General features: G+C 42.7%; 1 protein-coding gene across 3 annotated transcripts in view; it reads right to left on the reverse strand.

Moving 5' to 3' along the window:
• Positions 1 to 18993, reverse strand: part of LOC137532976 (spectrin beta chain, erythrocytic-like) — a 564120-nt gene that overhangs the window by 71354 nt on the left and 473773 nt on the right. For all 3 annotated transcript variants that reach the window (XM_068254046.1, XM_068254047.1, XM_068254045.1), the window contains exons 13-16: positions 18543 to 18693; positions 9302 to 10172; positions 5599 to 5736; positions 3052 to 3808 (exon numbers count right to left, since the gene is read on the reverse strand). In XM_068254046.1, coding sequence (XP_068110147.1) covers positions 3052 to 3808; positions 5599 to 5736; positions 9302 to 10172; positions 18543 to 18693 — 1917 coding nt within the window. The remainder of the gene's footprint in view (positions 1 to 3051; positions 3809 to 5598; positions 5737 to 9301; positions 10173 to 18542; positions 18694 to 18993) is intronic.

Here is an 18993-nt window from a genome sequence, read left to right on the forward strand (position 1 = left end):
TCGAACACAACTTCAAAAAATTGTACTTAGCCCTAATTTCAGGTCAATGACTGAAGCTGTGAACATTATTCCTTTATATCCCTGGGGCCAACAATTCATCCAGAACTGATGGTTTACAAAGAATGTACAAAATTAGGTTAAGTTCACACTAAGGCCTCAATTCACGAAGATCATGCTGGAGATAATAAGGCAAGAGATAACTTACCTCCACACAGTGAGAGAGTTATTTTATCTCTTCATTCCTTAATTTACCTCCTCTGTAGTTGATTTACCTCCTCTGTAGTTATTTTCACATGCAGTTAATAAACAGCCTGTCTTTAACTCCGGAGTTATTTTAAGGATTGAAGAGTTAACTTAAAGCGGAATATAACCCTGCATTTCAACTTTGCTCTAAAACATTATTTACAGTATATTATATGCAACCAGCATTTTTTTTTTTTACTAGACCAGCATTGGAAGGGTTACACAGGGCTTTAAAGTCCCTGAATGTTTTTGCAGACGCATCCGAACTTGAGTTAGATACTTTTTGTTTACATAAAATGTATCTAAGTATTTATTGTGACTCATCTCTCTCACTGAGAAGGAGTTGGAGGACAGCCAAAGAGTGTGTAACATTTCTAAATATATACATATAACTAAATAGAATGTAACTATCTGAACGTCTGCACGGAACTTAAAACCTCTGTGTTTAACCCTTCCAATGCTGGTCTAGTAAAAAAAAAATGCTTTTTGCATATAATATGCTGTAAATAATGTTTTAGAGCAAAGTTGAAATGCAGGGTTATATTCCGCTTTAAAGACAGAAGAGTTAACTTTAGGTTTGCCTGAGGAAAAATGTTTTTCCTGAATACTACATGCCTCATCACCATGGTGATAACTCTAGAAGAGTTATTAAAGACAGGAGATAAGCTTAGTGAATTGAGGCCAATGGCCTCAATTCACTAAACTTATCTCCTGTCTTTAATAACTCTTCTAGAGTTGTTACCATGGTGATAAGGCATGTAGTATTCAGGAAACATTTTACCTCAGGCAAGCCTAAAGTTAACTCTTCTGTCTTTAAACTAACTCTCCAATCCTTAAAATAACTCCAGAGTTAAAGAGGAACTGTAACGACAAAACGGCCCCTGGGGGGTACTCACCTCGGGTGGGGGAAGCCTCAGGATCCTAATGAGGCTTCCCACGCCATCCTGCGTCCCTCGGGGGTCTCGCTGTAGCCCTCCGTACAGTCGTGACGCAATATTTACCTTCCTGGCTTCTGCGCAGGCGCTCTGATGCCTCTCGGCGCCGAAGTAGGCGGAAATACCCGATCGCCGTCGGGTCTGCTCTACTGCGCAGGCGCAAGTTTCCGGCGCCTGCGCAGTAGAGCGGACCCGATGGAGATCGGGTATTTCCGTCTATTTCCGTGCAGAAAGTCGCCACAGCGCCCCCGCTGGAGCCAGCAAAGGTAAATATTGAACTGACAGTCGGCACAGTCGCCGGCTGTTCGGAGGGCTGCGGCGAGACCCCCGTGGGACAGAGGACGGCGTGGGAAGCCTCATTAGGATCCGGAGGCTTCCCCCACCCGAGGTGAATACCCCCCAGGGGAGGTTTTTGTTGTTACAGAGTCTCTTTAAAGACAAGCTGTTAATTAGCTGCATGTGAAAATAACTACAGAGGAGGTAAATTAACTACAGAGGAGGTAAATTAACTACAGAGGAGGTAAATTAACTACAGGAGAGGTAACTTAAGGAATGAAGAGGTAAGATAACTCTCTCACGTGTGGAGGTAAGTTTTCTCTTGCCTTATTATCTCTAGCATGATCTTAGTGAATTGAGGCCTATATCTTTTGTGATGTGCATGTGGCAAATCACAGTGGATTTCAAATTAAGTGTCATCTGGTAACCGTCATTTCAATGTATGGCACAACCTTTCCTGAAAGTTGTATCATGGGCATAATGTGTGTGTTGTCCAGAAGTGCACAGCTTGGCTTGTGTTCTTATGATGGGATCTAACCTACCATGGTAACAAAACGTAAGTGTGAACATGCCCATTATCCGACCATCACAGTTCATTGCTATGCGACCGTGACTTACTATATAATGCAATACACATGGTATGAATGTACCCTTAAATATTAAGTACTGTGGAATCCTACTTGCACAGGAGCAGTGGAGCAGATTACTTGGTCAGGTTATGAGGAACTTGTGTCATTAAACAGAAATAATTGCAGTGTTTTCAGATGAGTCTATTTTGGCTTCTTTATCCCACTCCATAAAATTCTGATGGCACTTCATAACCTGATCATAACCTGATTAGGTATTTTGCCATCAAATTCTATTAAATAATAATTAAAAGGGTAGTGATTGCTACATTTCTTATGTGGAGTAGTGATTGCAACATTTCTAATGTAGAGTAATGATTACTGTATTTGTAATGTGGAGTAGTGATTGTTGCATTAGTAATGTGGGGGTATTGATGGCTGCATTTGTAACAAGGGATAACAATTGCTTCTTTTTTAATTTGACAACTGAACTATATTTAATCAATAGGTGTATAATAATAAGTAGAGAGGAAAACTTATATAGAAACAGTACAATAAATATATTTATTGTACCAATTCAAATTGGAGATATGGAATGCAGCAACTGTTAAAGCTTATCAAACTGTCAATTGCAGTGGAGTGTTTTGTATGTGTCATTTTTATGAAGTGGTTCCATAAAATGTGAAAACATTTTTTGTAAGGGTTCCTCGGCTCTCAAATGGTTGAGAAAGGTTGTCAGACATAGAACTTAAAATAATAGACATTCCTCTCCTCCCGTGTCATAGTTTGCACTTGTTATGTATGCAAGTTTGTCATCTACACCCGCTGCATGGCATGTTGTTCGTTTATAAAATGTTTTTCACAATTGTTACATGACAAACCAAAAATTTAAACAAAGACAGGATGGAAAAAGAAAAAAGCATATAGTAATAGAACACAATACATAATTAATTATGTTTATAAATGTACTATGTGCTGCTTTGGCACAGAATAACCAGAAAAGTATGAAGAATAATATTAAGTAATAATACCTGACTGCTTAGGATGGCATCAGACTGTTTTGCATCTTTCAAGAACCTCTGGAACTCAAGACACTGGGAAAGAAAATGTTCTCTGTTGCTCCACATCTTATGGAGGGCATCCCATCCAACTTGTACATCCTTTACTCTGTCGGCAAGCTGCTGGTACTGAGGGTCACTTTGACCACTGGTTACATTGTTGCCTGTTTCAACAATATCACGTAGGTCAAATTCATGGTGGTCCATGTCATCTTTAAGAGCAAGGTGGTTGTGGTACAATTCTTCTGCCTCTGTGAGTGTGTTAGGTATATCTTCTGAAGCTGTGGCCTGCTGGGCTCTGTACAGCCATGTCTCGAAATCAAACAAGTCCACCAAAAACTTCTGCAGCTTACTGCTTTCACCCAGCAAGTCTTCTTGATTTTGCAAAGCTTTGTGCAGTTCTTGCCAAACATTGTTAATCTCAATCAGCTTATTATAAATGTCCTGGGCATGACCAGGATTCTCATCGGCCAGCTTTTTGGCCTCTTCTTGTAGGCTAATGAGTTTGGCCTCAATAGCACTAAGATCTTTTTCAATTGCATAGAGCTTTCTCTGAATGGACATGACTGAAGCAAGATCATCTCCAAGGTGCTGTATGGAATCCACCACTCTGACCTTCTCCAGTATCCAGTTCTTGGTTTCCTCACACTCCAAGCCATAGTTGTGAAGACCAAGAGCCGAGTCAACTGCTTTCCTCTTATTTGCAACCATTTTCTGGAATTCAACCCATCTGTTTAAAAATATTGAAAGAAAAACATATGAATACCATAGAAGCATTCATATTATGACACCAAACCTAATTCCAAAGATAATTTTTTGTTTCAAGTTAAAATATTAGTGCGGTGTTTCTCTACTGTGGTTAAATGGACCTCTTAAAGTTCCCAGGCATAAAAGAGTGAATTTTTAGAGTGGTTTTATGCAATACGTTTCGTTGTTCAAGCCATAAAAAACACATCCTCAAGTCAGGTAGAGTGGAATTTTCTCCTTCTCTTGATTCCAGAATTACGACAAGAAGAATGCCCTTAATATGATGTTTAAGGGAAAAGCAGAGATTACACTCCTCCTTTTTATATTAATAATTAGCACTTACATTTTTTTCTAGAAGAGGAAGGGATTCCTCCTGCAACCACAACTCAGAGAGAGACATAATACAGTACAGACCTCTGGTTGTGTGAAAGGCCAGATGCTTTGGTTAAGAGATATCTACAATGTAGAAAAGGGTGGCTATCTGCTAAGCTGGTTGGACAATCATCTAGGTAGAAAGAGGATGCTAACTTGGTTTGGTGTTTGACTCTTACTGCTTGGAGAAAACCTGACTTAGAATGAAAAAAATCAAACAGTATAACTGTTTCTAGCAGCTTCTTTAATCTCTCAGGTGTCAACAAAAATGTTCCATTAGGACTTCGACATTCAAATAGTGGAAGTTCTGGCACAAACCTTTCCTGTGATGTGTTCCTTTGGCCGTTGGGGGTTGAGCCAATGTTGCTGAAACCCACTAACTACCTGTACTAATGGGGGTCCTGCTAGAGCTCAGAACATTAATGATAGAAACTGACACTGAAGAGGTAAGTAAGATTGCAGGAAATTCAGTTTTGTAGTTTGACTTTTTCAATGTAAAGTCAGAGTCAAATAAATTTACATTATTTATTTTTTCTTGCCCATCTGACATCAGAACTTGATATAGGTTTCCATGATCTTAGAGGAATATATTATATAATATCTTAGTGTGTATAGTTAAGGATGCACCTGGGCACTGCGCTCCTACTCAATGGCTCTTATCCAGTTAACTTTTCTCCTGATTTTCTTCTAGGAGATATTTCATCTTAGCAAAAAACAAGACTTTTCAGCACTTACTAATTAAAAATGTACCAAAAAGTAGGTAATAAAGTAATATCAAACTTATTTTGTGTAATTTCTTGCTTGGTGGGAGCTGCAAAGTTATTTTATTGATAAGGTATGAAAATATCTCCTTGGAGAAAACTCAAGAAAAAAGGCAATAGGATAGGGTCCTATGGGGTTGATTTATCAATAAGTGGTAATATTACCATGCACGCATAGCACACGGCAATATTACCTGTATTTATGAACGGAGTACCAAGAGATACGCAAGTAGCATGACACGCGGTACTCCAGTTTGACCAGTACTACGGTAACATGCCCATTACCATAGTAACGGTCATGCTACTGGAGTACCACGGGTCACGCTCCTAGCGTATCTCATAGTACTCCGTGCATAAATACAGGTAATATTTCTGTGTGCTCTGCATGCATGGTAATATTATTGCTTATTGATGAATCAACCCCAATATGACATATCAGCCAAACAAAAAGTGCCATTATTGGGGTACAGGTAGCACACCCAATGGTAAAAGGTTAAAAAAATTATACTGGAGGGTGCACAAGAGGAGCCCTGAAGTCTACTTTTGTACAGGGCCCATAAACGGTTTATGGATTTCATACCAGTTGTGCTCATAATCTAAAGAACTGGCATTGCACAGAAGACAGAACATATAATATCACCTGGTATTCATGTGATCTTGTCCTTGCTTCACTTGCATTCTGTTGGGATGTCCACTTTCGAAGAGAGACTCAGAAGCACTGTTGACACTCTCAATTTGAGATCCCAACGTGTTCATTTCCTGGGCCAAAGTGTTAAATCTAGAAGAAAAAAAAAAACAGCTCTGACGTCATTAAGAATTGTTAGTTCATAGGAATTTATAACTCTTCATAGTCTTACACCGTAAACCCCCTTTTTAACCCTTAGAATGCTGTGGGCATCTATAAGTGTTCTGTGTTTTCGCATTCATATGCCATGGACTTGTAAAGGCATTTTAGTACAAAACTACTTCCGCCTGCTGTGGACGTCTATAGGTGTTTTTTTGTCTCCATATTCCTGTGCCACGAACATCCAAAAGGTGTTTAGTACAAAGTTTAGGCTCAGTGGCAACTTTCTACTTTACTTGAAATATGTAAATAATTCTAAGACGATGCAGAATTATGCAATTGCTACTGCAAATCTATTCAGCTTGTAGATGGACCAATCGAATACTTTCACTGCAAGATTTGATTAGTTCATTTTACAATACATTATCATAATAATTTGTATTAATTCTGTAGCATAGTAATTAGCATTATTCTCAATCATCTCAAATTAATTTGCACCTCACTGACAATCCCAACTGACTAATGTGGACTTTGGTATGTGTAGATTTGGGCAAGACATTTAAAGAGACTCTGTAACAAAATGTTCTGCCTTATTTCTTCTATCCTATAAGTTCCTATACCTGTTCTAATGTGGTCTGGCTTACTGCAGCCTTTTCCAGTTGCACTGTCTCTGTATTATATCTAATCTTCTTTCCTTTGTCGAGCCTTGTCAGCCCAGATAGGAATGTGCTGTGATAGGGAGAAGTTATGCACACCTCCCCCACGCCCCCTGCAGGCTCTGCGTGTGCTTTGTTTATTAGTCACAGCCAGTGTCTCTGCTCACAGCCAGCCTGTCTGTGTCCTTGTAAACAGCTGTGAGTGCAGAAAGATCAGTTCAAAGCCCAGACAAGCAGCAAAGGCAACAAGTGGGAGAAATATTACAGCAGTGAAGTCACGTTTTAGAGTAGCCCCTGCAAACAGGCACCTGCTCTGATGATGTATTTCCTGTTTGGCGGCCATCTTCATTGTTTACAAAAACAATGAATAAAACAGTGATTTTTATCACCAAGAAAGCAGCAGGAGCAGCGGAACTGTCACAGAGGGGGCTAGGAGAAGACAACAAACAGGCTGGTACGTTTATTTATGTAAGATTTTCACACTACAGATTCTCTTTAAAGGACAAGTGAAGTAAGAGGGATATGGAGGCTGCCATATGTATTCCCTGTTAAAGAGTAACTGTCGGGCATAAAATCAAAAATCAATTCTTTATTTTTATCTGGTAAACAAGTAATAAGGATGCTAATCAGGCAATCCAAAAGTTAAAATCACTATTACTTTTCTTGTTGATAAATTATCATTCCCCAGTTTACATGATTCTTATTTGGTACACAGAAAATTTGGTACACAAAAGAGACGTTGCAGGGCATACTGGGTTGTCTTTTTTTGCTTCTCTACTTCCTCTCAGACTTAACGAATGCAGCCTGATTGGCTGAAGCCTCTTTCCCTCCTGTTTTCCCCTCCCACACCTCTGTACCTCTCTGATTGGCCAAAATTTCTCAGGCTGAAACAATGCACTTTCTATAGTGAAGGGCGGGCAAATCAGGCAGAGGAGACTAAGGGCTGATATTACATCACGACTGGCTTCAAAACAGCCACAGTAAATATGGAAACTGTCTAGAATAGGATTCTCTACTTTTTCTTTATAAAATTCACAGGAATCATAACGTGGACAGTGCAATACCTATGTTATGTAAGTAGAGCAAGTATTTATCTACTTATATATTTGTTTTTTTTCCTGAGATAGTATGACTGACAGCTCCTCTTTAAACAATATTGATTGTCTAGCAGCCCTACATACTGTATCTATTTGGCTGTAGTAGTGTTTGAATACCACCAAAAACAAGGAAGCAGCTAATCTTGTCAGATCTGACAATAATGTCAGAAACACCTGATCTGCCACATGTTTATTCAGAGTCTATGGCTAATAGAATTAGAGGAAGAGGATCAGCAGGATCTCAAGGCAATTTGTGTTGCTTAAAGAGGAGCTGTCAGCCATGCTATCTCAGGAAAAAAAATATATATATATAAGTAGATAAATACTTGCTCTACTTACATAACATTACATATGTATTGCACTGTTCACGTTATGATTCCTGTGAATTTTATAAAGGAAATGTAAAGAATCCTATTCTACACAGTTTCCATATTTACTGTGGCTATTTTGAAGCCAGTCGTGATGTAATATCCGCCCTTAGTCTCCTCTGCCTGATTTGCTCGCCCTTCACTATAGAAAATGCATTGTTTCAGCCTGAGAAATTTTGTTCAGAGAGGAACAAAGGTGTGGGAGGGGAAAACAGGAGGGAAAGAGGCTTCACCCAATCAGGCTGCATTAGCTAAGTCTGAGGGGAAGTAGAGAAGCAAAAAAAGACAACCCAGCATGCCCTGCAACTTCTCTTTTGTGTACCAAATTTTCTGTGTACCAAATAAGAGTCATGTAAACTGGGAAATGATAATTTATCAACAAGAAAAGTAATAGTGATTTTAACTTTTGGATTGCCTGATTAGCATCCTTATTACTTGTTTACCAGATAAAAATAAAGAATTGATTTTTGATTTTTTTTTTTGTCAGACAATTACTCATTAAAAGGAAAAAAATATGGCAGCTTCCATAGCCCTCTTGCTTCAGTTGTCCTTTAATAAACACAATACAAACATAGATGGCACTGGTGTATAGCTTTTTTAAACAAATACTGTATTTTTTTGACTATAAAACTCACTTTTTCTCCTCTAAAGGGAAAAGTCACTACGTCTTATAGTCCAAATGCAGGGAGTTCCTGACTTGTGAACGCCTGCCAATACGAACCTCCAACCCCCTCCAACCTCTTTAACAATACTTCTTTTTGGTGTGGACAAGGTCATCTCTGTGCTCAGAGAACACTGTACAGTACCCCCTCCCAATACTCCCTCCCAGCTCCTCCCTGGACAGAGCACAGATTGCTGTTCATCCAACCAAGCTGCAGCTGACATTAGTATAGGAAGTCAGCATAATCAAACCAGCCTGTCAGGTAATTACCAAAAAATTAATAATGCAAAAATGATTTATGTGTGATGCACAAAATGTTTTGCATTGCAAGTTTTATCTCATTAAAATAAGCATTAAAAATGCAATCATGAACCGCAACTTTAAGCAATATGATAATGATTTTCAGATTTTCTGTAGACTTTCTTGTGGACTTATTAAAAGTTACCAACACAGTTAATAGTAGTGGTAAAGTCACATTAAAACGTGGGTAGTTTAATTTATTATTATCAAATGAGTAGATACTTAGTAATGTTTGCAGTGGAACTCTAGTTTATACATACAAGGGCCCATATGCAATTAACTTTTTCTCCTGAGTTTTCTCCTAGGTGATATTTTTGAACTTGTCAATAAGATGCGTTTTAAGCCATTTTTCAGTTAAAAGTGCTGTAAAAATATTTTAAACCTCTCCTAGGAGAAAACTTGGGATATGTATAACTTGCATATGGGCCAAAGAATACCATGGAATGCATGAATATTTTTTTTTCATAAAAACGTTACCTATGCTGAACAACACCCATATCTTCAAGCGACTCTGGTATCTCCATCTTTTGAAGCCACTTCTCTTTCTCATCCATCCACATCTCACAGGCATCTATTTCTCCCAGGATGGTATAATATGCTAGAGTATTTTGAAGTTTTTGAGAGCGTAAGTCTGCTAAAGATGCCACATCAGAATAAAGAGCTTGTAACTTCTGAAGTCGGCTGACTATCTCAGGAGATGTTCTGGATTCGTCTGGTAAAGTTTCAGCAAGTTGGTTAAGTCCTTCAAAGACTTTTCTGTTCAACATGATGTCATCAAGAAGGTCTTTGTGTTTCTTCACCAACACATTGGTGGAATATTCATCATGCCCGATGTCTTGTGTTTGCATCATCCGGTACGTGTCCTGTAACCTGGCAGCCAGATCATCAGCATCAACCTGGAACTGGAAAAAGTTTTCCGTGTCACGTAGAACCTTCAAGCGGAAATCAGCCAAATCTTTCAGTTGTGCCCAATCATCTTTAATATTTTCAATTCTTTCTTGGATTTTAGGTGACTCTTCATGTTTGCTGTCAATCAACGATTCTCCATTTTTGATAGCATGTTGTAAATTGGACTCCAAGCCCTTCAGTTCATCTTCAAAAGCCTTATGTTTTCTTTGAAGAATAGTAATGGTGGTGAGATCTTTTCCAAAGTCCATAGAGGTATAAATTTGCTCCTTCTCCTTAATCCATCTTTCAATCTCATCCGTGTCACCAAAGAACTTCCACATCCGTCTCCATTGCAGTAGTTGAACCTTCCGATGAGCAGCCAGTGCACAAAGGTCTTGATAACAAAGTTCTAGATGGTGGACTCGATCTTTAATCAACTGAGGATCACAAGGCTTGTACCCTACAAAGCGTAAAAGAAATCCATGATTATGTTAGCATTTTAAAATAAGCCAATAAAGGGTTAGCAATTTATGGATAGAGAAGTCTCTTTCTCTTTGAATGTTTAAAAGTGCAAGTTCAGGCACAATTTTTGTTTTACAAGCACTGGATAGAAAATGAATTTCAATAAATAATGCATGAACAAGCCTTGTATAAAAAGGTGCAATTTCTGTAAAATAAAAATACCTAATACACCAATGTATACATTCTCAACCATTCAGCTGGCTAATCACCCTCTACATCCAGTCAAGCTGAAGCTGTCTCCCTACTAGATACCGACACCAATGATAGGCTTTGAGTTGTTTGTAAGAAGGAGTGGCTTTGGCTAACAGAGCATTTCATCTCAGTCTTGCATGTCCATGTGACTAAAGAGGGAGTGGTTAAAGTGAACCTCCAGAATAAAAATCTACTCAGCAGAACTGAAAAGGCTTGGTGTTTCTTTAACAGTTTCACAGCATCAGAACTTTTTTTTTCTTATAAAAGTCTAATTTTTAGCTAAGCTCCGCCCCATCAAAGAAAACTGCCCGGGCTTTTTACCCTTGATGCTGTGCAAAGCATGATGAGATTTCCTATGTTGTTGTTCTTGTTGCCTAGCAACTGGGAGGGGTGATCAGCACACAGGACAGTTGGAACTGTGTCTCATGCTCCCTGTCGCCTTCTTTCAACCAAAAAGATGGCTGCCCTTATGAAATCACAAACCTTTGCCTGTTCTTTTAAAGCAGGGTGGGTGTAACGATCGGTGTCAGCACGCAGAGAGAATCGGATTATTGGCGATCTGCAGTATCAACAAGAATGCAGATATAATATACCCGATTATTGATGATCTGCAGTATCACCAATAATCAGATATATTGCTAACCTCTGGACATCTATATAGTGTGAGTGTTTGGTGCAACAGTAATAACTTTGAGTGAGGACCACCCGAGGAGCAGGTGGTCCTTGGCAGTATGAGAAATACCTCCCTTTGGAAGTGTAGCAGCCTGAGACCTCCAAGGGGCGGAGTCTCAGGCTGAATAGCAAGAAAACCTAGTGACTAGTGACACCTGGAAGATGGGCGTCACAAGCAGGTCTGGAGAATAACAAAAATGATAATACGATTCCCTAGTCTTGGGTGCGAGGTCCATGGTGTCAGCACCCTGGAACTAGTCTGGAATATAATACAAATGATAATGCAGTTCCCTAGTCTTGGGTGCGAGGTCCGTAGTCTCAGCACCCTGGAATTAGTCTGGAATATAACACAAATGATAATACAGTTCCCTAGTCTTGGGTGCGAGGTCCGTAGTCTCAGCACCCTGGAACTAGTCTGGAATATAACACAAATGATAATACAGTTCCCTAGTCTTTGGGTGCGAGGTCCTTGGTCTCTAAACCCTGGAACTAGTCTGAATAATACAACACAGAGACAATACAGTTCCCTAGTCTTTGGGTGTGAGGTCCTTGGTCTCTACACCCTGGAACTAGTCTGAATAATAATACAATAATAAATAGAAGTAATCTGGCTCAGTGTGAATTCCCAGGTCCTCCTGGTTCAAACACACTGTAGGATCTGACTAAGGTCTGTATGCTTCCACGTAAGTGTTCGCAATGGCAGACAACCAGCAACTGGCAAGCAAGCTGTATATATAGTTGCAGGACTCTGCCGCCCCGCCCGAGCCACTCAGCCAATCAGGAGTCCAGCAGGAATCAGCTGATCGTCCTGATCAGCTGATCCACCTCCAGCTGGTATAAAGGTCCTGACTTCTGGCGGGCGCGCGCGTAGCTCTCCATGCAGGTGCACTAACAGACCCAGCCACACAAGACACACACTGCTGCGTGCAAACTGCCGCGTTGGACGCGGATACAGCCGCCTTGCTGCCAGTACATGCGGCGGCTTTTCCGCGATCTATCATAGTGTCAGACACTTGCTGCTGTGTACAAACCGCCGCGCTGGACGTGGAGCCAGCCACCTTGCTGTCAGTACACGCGGCGGCTTTTCCGCGTTTTCTCACAGTGGGTAAGAGATTATATTACCTATCTATTTTAATTAACATAACTAATGTAACTTAATGACAGTACGTTTGTTTAGGCTGAAGTTCCTCTTTAAGACTTACTGGGAGTGAGTAGTTAACTGTAGGTCACTAAGGAGAAAATGAGATTTATTGAATTAGTGCTGCAGGTATGAGCGGAGGCACCCTGTAAGGGTAAGCATCCCTTGGGACTGTGGAGTGACCCCTCCTGCACAAAAGCTGTTAATTCTGGAGGGAAATATTCCCTCCGAAATTTAAAAGTTTGAATTGTATACTGCTCTGAACTTTCTATTTACAGGTCACAGGATTTCAGAGGCTCTCACTGGTCGGCATTTTTCTGGTGTGTATAGTGTCACACCAATCAGCCTGCTCTGGGCACTATATAAATGGCTGGGTCAGCCTGGAAAAAGCTCACCTTCTTCGGAGCAGAAGAAATCCTCTCTGAAGCTGTCCGGTTCCTGTGGAAGCTGCCAGGATGTCTAGCCTTGTGGATGAGCTGATGCGCCGGATCCAAGCGAAAGATGGAGAGGAATGGATTCGGGCTTGCCTCCAGTCCACTGCTGCTGGTGCCCTTGATGCTCCATCACTGTCGCCGGCCTGTTCCCTCCCTGCATCTCCTTTGCCTGGTCCTGCGGATCCCCTGTCCAGGGAGGAAGAAGACGCGGATGCTGCAGCTCCGGAGGTCCCTGACGGCGAAGCGGAACTTCCGGCACCTTTGGCGTTGAAGAGGGGATGCCTTTCCGGGTTGCGCCCAGCGGTGGACGCACTTCCGGCCAAGCGTGCCAGAAAGCAGAGACGGCTTTACTCTCCGGCAGCGCAAGGCGGAAGTCTGGCATGTCCCGCGGCGCGACCCCAGAAGAGTGGGAGGAGCCATGGGCCGGTATCCGCCGGGTCCCGACGGCGCCCTGGATCCAAACCTGCGCAGGCCTCTGGCGGCTCCGCTTCAAAAAGAGCGGGCGTTGAGCTGCCGAGTGCCCCAGGTCTACAACCTGCTGCAACCCAGAGCTCGATTCTTCCTCCTCCTCCTCCTGTGGGCAGCCAGCCTGACGTGGGGATCCCGGCTCCTCCTTCCGGACCCGGTAAGAGCAATGTCTCCTCTCAGTTTGATTGCATTGCCTTATTGCTAGAAAGGGTGTTGGCCAGATTACCCCCTGTAGCTCCAGCCCCCCCCCCCCCCCCTTCAGCCCCACCTCAGAATCCTGTTGTGCCAGTGGTTTCTCCTAGCAGTGTTTGGTTACAACCTACACTGCAGGTACCACAGCAGATACAACCCTCAATCAAGCCAGGTATACCTGAGCAAGTATACAAAGAGGCTTTGTGTTGTCCAATTTCACCTCTGGGATACCACCTTAACATTTCCATTAAGGAAAAAATTTGGGAGAGTATGTTGACATACTCTCCCTCCTCCCATTTGCTAAAGACTTCTCCAAAGATAAGAAAGAGGGTGAGGAAGAGCGGAAAAGGAGTGTCCCGCGTTCCTTTAACAATTGGTTGCAAGCGTTCACTATTTACGCAGGTGTTATGGGGGAAAAGAAACCAGAGCTCTGCTCTGCTCTTTTCCAACATCAAGATATTGTTTTCGAAGCCTACAGAAATTTTGGCGGCTTTGGTTGGCTCAATTACGACGAGGGTTTCAGACTAAAGCTTTCTGTCTACCCCGACCTAAAATGGGGCCTCAAGGATGTAGGCCTTTGGTTATTACTAACTTTACCTCAAAAAAGCCAAACGCCAAAAAAACCCCTTACTTCTCAGGTTAACTCTGGTGCGTATAAAAAAGGAACATGTTTTTCATTCAACGAGTCGCAATGCCGCTTTGCGGCAAATTGTAAATATAGGCATGATTGCGCAGTTTGTGGGGGTAATCACCCGGCGTCGCGTTGTTTTAAGAAATTGCAGCAACAACCTCAATCCCAACAAAAGGAGCCATTTCTTAAAATACAAGACGCCGGTGAAGTGGGAAAAAGTGCTCCCCTGGCTAGAAGTCTACCCAAACCGTACCAGCAGCAAGCTTCTAAATGATGGGTTCTCAAACGGCTTTGTTATCCCGCCGTTTGTGGGAGAAGGCTTGTGGTGGGCTGACAATGCCAAATCTATTGCCCCTTATCAGGCTATAGTACAACAAAAAATAGATAAGGAAATAGAAGCGGGTAGAATGGCTGGCCCTTTTGCCCCCCCCCCCCGTTTTCAAATTTCCGATTGTCCCCCATTGGTCTAGTGCCCAAAAAAGAGAAAGGGGAGTATCGCCTTATCCATAACCTTTCGTTTCCTGAAAAGTTTTCAGTGAACGATAGCATATTGCCAGGCGACGCAACAGTCTCCTACTTAACTTTCGATGAAGCTGTAGACACAATTTGTAAATTTGGTCCTGGAGCCCTACTAGCCAAGGCGGACATCAAAGCCGCTTTCAGACTTTTACCAATATCTCCTCTTAGCTTCAATTCTCTAGGTTTCCAATTCAACGGTAAATTTTACTTCGACAAGGCCCTTCCCATGGGTTGTTCACTGTCTTGTCGTTACTTTGAGACTTTTGCCTCTTTCCTGGGCTGGGCGGCTAACCACGGTCACCAGGGAATAATATTGCATTACCTGGATGATTTCCTAATGGTGGGCCCCCCAGCCTCGGACTGTTGCGACAGGCTCTTGACCATTTTCCAGTCGCTTATGGACCATTTCGGTGTTCCGTTAGCAGTAGAGAAAACTGTGATGCCCACCACAAGTTTAACTTTCCTGGGTATCACCATTGATACGGTAGCAGGAGAATTCAGCCTCCCCCCAGACAAAATTGGGAAACTCCAGGCCTCTATTGTCAAGATGTTAAGTTCCAAGAAAGCCACGGTAGGCCAGATACAATCATTACTAGGTTTGCTCGCTTTTACCACCAGAATAATGCCGATGGGCCGGGTATTTTCTCGCAGGTTAGCGTTAGCTATCGCCGGTTTTAAGTCAAAAAATTGCCACATTCGGCAATGATATAAACAAATGATATAAAGCAGGATTTGTGCGTTTGGGCGGTTTTCCTCCACTGTTATAATGGGAGGACAATGTGGCAGCATCCGTTTGCTGCTGCCTCAGCACTCCAGTTGCATTCAGACGCTGCGGGAAGTATTGGCTATGGGGTCGTGTGGGGCTGTAACTGGTCAGCTTCCTCATGGCCAACGGAATGGTTTAGCTCGGGGCTTACTAGGAACATAGTGCTTTGCGAGTTATTCCCGGTGGCGGTTGCTCTGGCCTGCTGGGGCACCTTTTTCGCCAATAGGAGGATTCTGCTCCATTCAGACAACAAAGGAGTAGTTTTCGCTATTAACTGTTTAGCTTCCAAGTCCCTCCCGGTTATCAAATTACTACGGTTTATTGTTTTATTCTGCTTAGATTATAACATTTGGCTGAAGGCTCAATATCTCCCCAGTAATCAAAATGTGGTCGCTGACGCTTTGTCGCGTCAGCAATTTCACAGATTTCGGACCCTCTGGCCGGATGCGAGCCCGTCAGGGACCCCATGTCCGGATTTTCTTTGGAGGGTGGTTTAAGTCATCTAGTAGAGCCTTTGAGAGCATCCATTGCCCCCAAAACATGGTCAGCATACGTGGCAGCTTTCAACGAATGGTACGTTTTTTGTAATTCTAAGCTCGCCTCCCCTTGGGTTGATGATAGAGTGTTAATAGCTCAATTTGTGGCTAGTCTGATCAGTAAGAAGCTGTCCTTTTCCATGTTGTCCAGAAAATTAACAGGTATTTCCTTTTTCAGAAAACTAAGGGGTGCCCATCCATTCTCCTCCTTCTTTATGGTAAAGCAGGCTTTAAAAGGCATACGGAGATTATCTCCAGTGCAGGATGTTAGAAGGCCAATCTCCTTTGAAATGTTAGAAAAGTTGTTGCACACTGTTCCCTCAGTTTGTTTGAATTTGTATGAATCCCTTTTGTTCCAAACGGCCTACGCCCTTGCCTTTTTTGGGGCCTTTCGGGTATCCGAACTGGTTTCCAGATCTAGGCAGGATCAGTCGGGAATCGGTACGGTGAAATTTGCCAACGACGAAGTGCGCCTCTTACTGCGTAAATCCAAAACGGACCAGCAAGCCAAAGGTTGCTGGATCGTTTTTCACGCCATGCACGGGTCACTCGCGTGTCCGGTTAGACTGGCATTCGATTTTAACGCCATACGCCCCCAGGGCCACGTTTTTCTCTGCCACAAAAATCTTTCCCCTCTCACCATCTTCCAGTTTAATGCAGTTCTGGGTTTGGCCAAAAAGAAGTTGGGATGGGAGGATCTCAGAATCACTTCCCACTCTTTTCGCATTGGCGCTGCCACTGAAGTGTCCATGCGAGGCCTCTCAGAGGATTCCATCAAGGCCATTGGCAGATGGGATTCTTCCCGTTTTAAATTGTACATTCGCCCTGATTTGACTCCCTGCTAAAAGCGGCATTTTCTTTTACAGATCGCCCTTTCCAGGTCTGGATCATCGGGCATTCTTTCATTTTCTGGGCTGACAGAAGGGCCTTGACCAGGCCCTACGGGTCTAACCTCGGCCTTCACCAAGCTCGTTACAACATTTCTTGGGGCGGTGTCCGTGGTTTACGCTGGGACTCAGTCTGTGATAAAGCTCATCAGATGCGCAGGGCCTTCCCTCCTCCGGATTGTATCATCATTCATGCCGGAGGCAACGACGCTGGTAACATTAGCTCAATAGAACTGTTACACCGAATCAAATATGACTCTGTCCGTTTAACAAGCATGTTCCCGGGGATAATTCTAGTCTTTTCAGAAATCATCCCGCGCCGGGTATGGTACCCCCCAGGAAAATCTTTCCTCTTCAGAGTTAGGAAACGCATTAATAAAGCGATGTTCGCTTTCCTACCGTCATTAGGCGGTTTTCGTTCCGGCATTTGGAATTAGAAGATGGCCACCCGGGACTTTACCGCCCGGATTTGGTCCACTTAAACGAGATTGGCCTAGATATCTTCAGTTTGGGTCTGCAGTCCGCTGCTGAGAGGGCCGCGGTGATGGGGGGTTTGGGGTATCATCCCCGCGTATTGTTTGGGTTAAGTTGGTTTTGAATAAAGTTTGCTTGCCCGCCCCTGGGCCTTTCCTGCCGGGGCGGGGTTTTCGTTATTATGCTGGTTTGTTAATGATTGGCTTACGTGTTTACCCAAACTTTGAATAAACATCATTTAAGCTTTACAACCCCAATAAAAAAAAGGCCGCGGCCAATATTTAGGCACTAAATCTGGTATCAGTCTCTTTTATGAATGTGTGTGGGTGGGTATGATTAAAAGGAGGGTCAGTTCACTCCTACGGTCCCATGTATAGGTAATTTGATCCATCAGCTGTATCAGTTGCATGCCATGGCAGAGAGCTAATTGGTAAACATAGGATGTTATCCCTATGTCTGCTGCCATGAAAGCAGAAAACAGACAAACTGCAGATTTATTACAGGATTTGTATCAGCTGTTACAAAGAAATGTTTTTCTTTAGAAGTTATTATGCTGTTGAGCATCTTTTAGAGTAGAGAGGAAGTTCTGAGTTCAGGTCTGCTGTAATGAGGGATGTTTACTGTGTGGAGCCTGACTTATCTGTAGCATTATCCGTGGTTACAGTTCCTCTTTAACGTCATGGTCAAGGATTGCATTAAAGATAATTCACACTGAAGTAGACATTGTCCACGTAGGGCCCGTTTCCACTAGCGTGGAAACCGGGCCGAATTCTGACAGTTTCTCCGCAGGCAAATCGCACGGGGAAACTCTCATAGGCAACTGTGGCGCCGCCGGCCGAATCGCTTACCCTAGCGATTCGGCCGACACTGGCCACAGTTTTCATGCAGGAGCCTGCAAATCCCATAGCCATGCATGGCACGGCTCATGGGATTCGTCTGCTTTCCCGCAGAGCAGGAAGCGCCATCGTGCGTCTCGCAGCCGCACGTAGTGGATAGTGGAAATGGCCCCTTACAGATTTTGAATACTATGAACAGATAGTGTAGGTAAGCTCTCATATTGCACTGAAGGGGTACAATTGTCCAGTCATTGGCCAATCAATTTGATTAGCCAATCACTGGCAAATTTTACCAACTCCGTATATTATGAGAGTTTACAAACACAATCTGCTCATAGTATTTAAAATCTGTTGACCCTCATACTGCATAAAGGTGGAAAAACTAGTCAATCATTGGCCAATCAAAATAGAAGGTGTGTACCAAGGTTAAGAATTCTACTTCCAAACAAAATACATCAGCTAGTCAGGGAGGTTCTACACAGATAAAAGCAAGTGGCTAGGATCAGCTAGGAAAGTGTTTGTGCCTGGAGATAGGCATTAGCAGAATCTGTATTTTCTCTTACCATCCTCAGCTATGAACTTCTGCATAGCGGTGTGATAGGACTTCACCTTCTCCTCCTGTCCAGCAATGTCGGCTTCAGTCAATGCGTGTTTCTGAAGCAAATATTCCACATCGTTCAGGTGCTTCCCATAGTCTGGTGATAGAAGGCCATTCTAGGAGAGACGAATGGCAGATAACCGTTATCTCATTTCCCGTACTGTTCTCACAGCAAAAGAAAACAAACAATTAAATATTACCGTAAATCAACTTTCCTCTAGATTCACAATACTGTAAGCAAAACTGTAAGTGCCCATTCCCATTATATGCGGTGCAATGCAGCTACATAGCCACATCGCACCACGGGTGTCCTGATCCCAATGCACGGAAATGGAAGTTTCCATTCCGTGCATTGTGTGCAGAGTGGTGCGGAGCGATCGAAGAATATGCAGCATGCTACAGATTCTGGCACAGCA

The sequence above is a fragment of the Hyperolius riggenbachi genome, chromosome 9 (genome assembly GCF_040937935.1).
Source record: "Hyperolius riggenbachi isolate aHypRig1 chromosome 9, aHypRig1.pri, whole genome shotgun sequence".
In the NCBI taxonomy this organism is placed as follows: Eukaryota; Metazoa; Chordata; class Amphibia; order Anura; family Hyperoliidae; genus Hyperolius; species Hyperolius riggenbachi.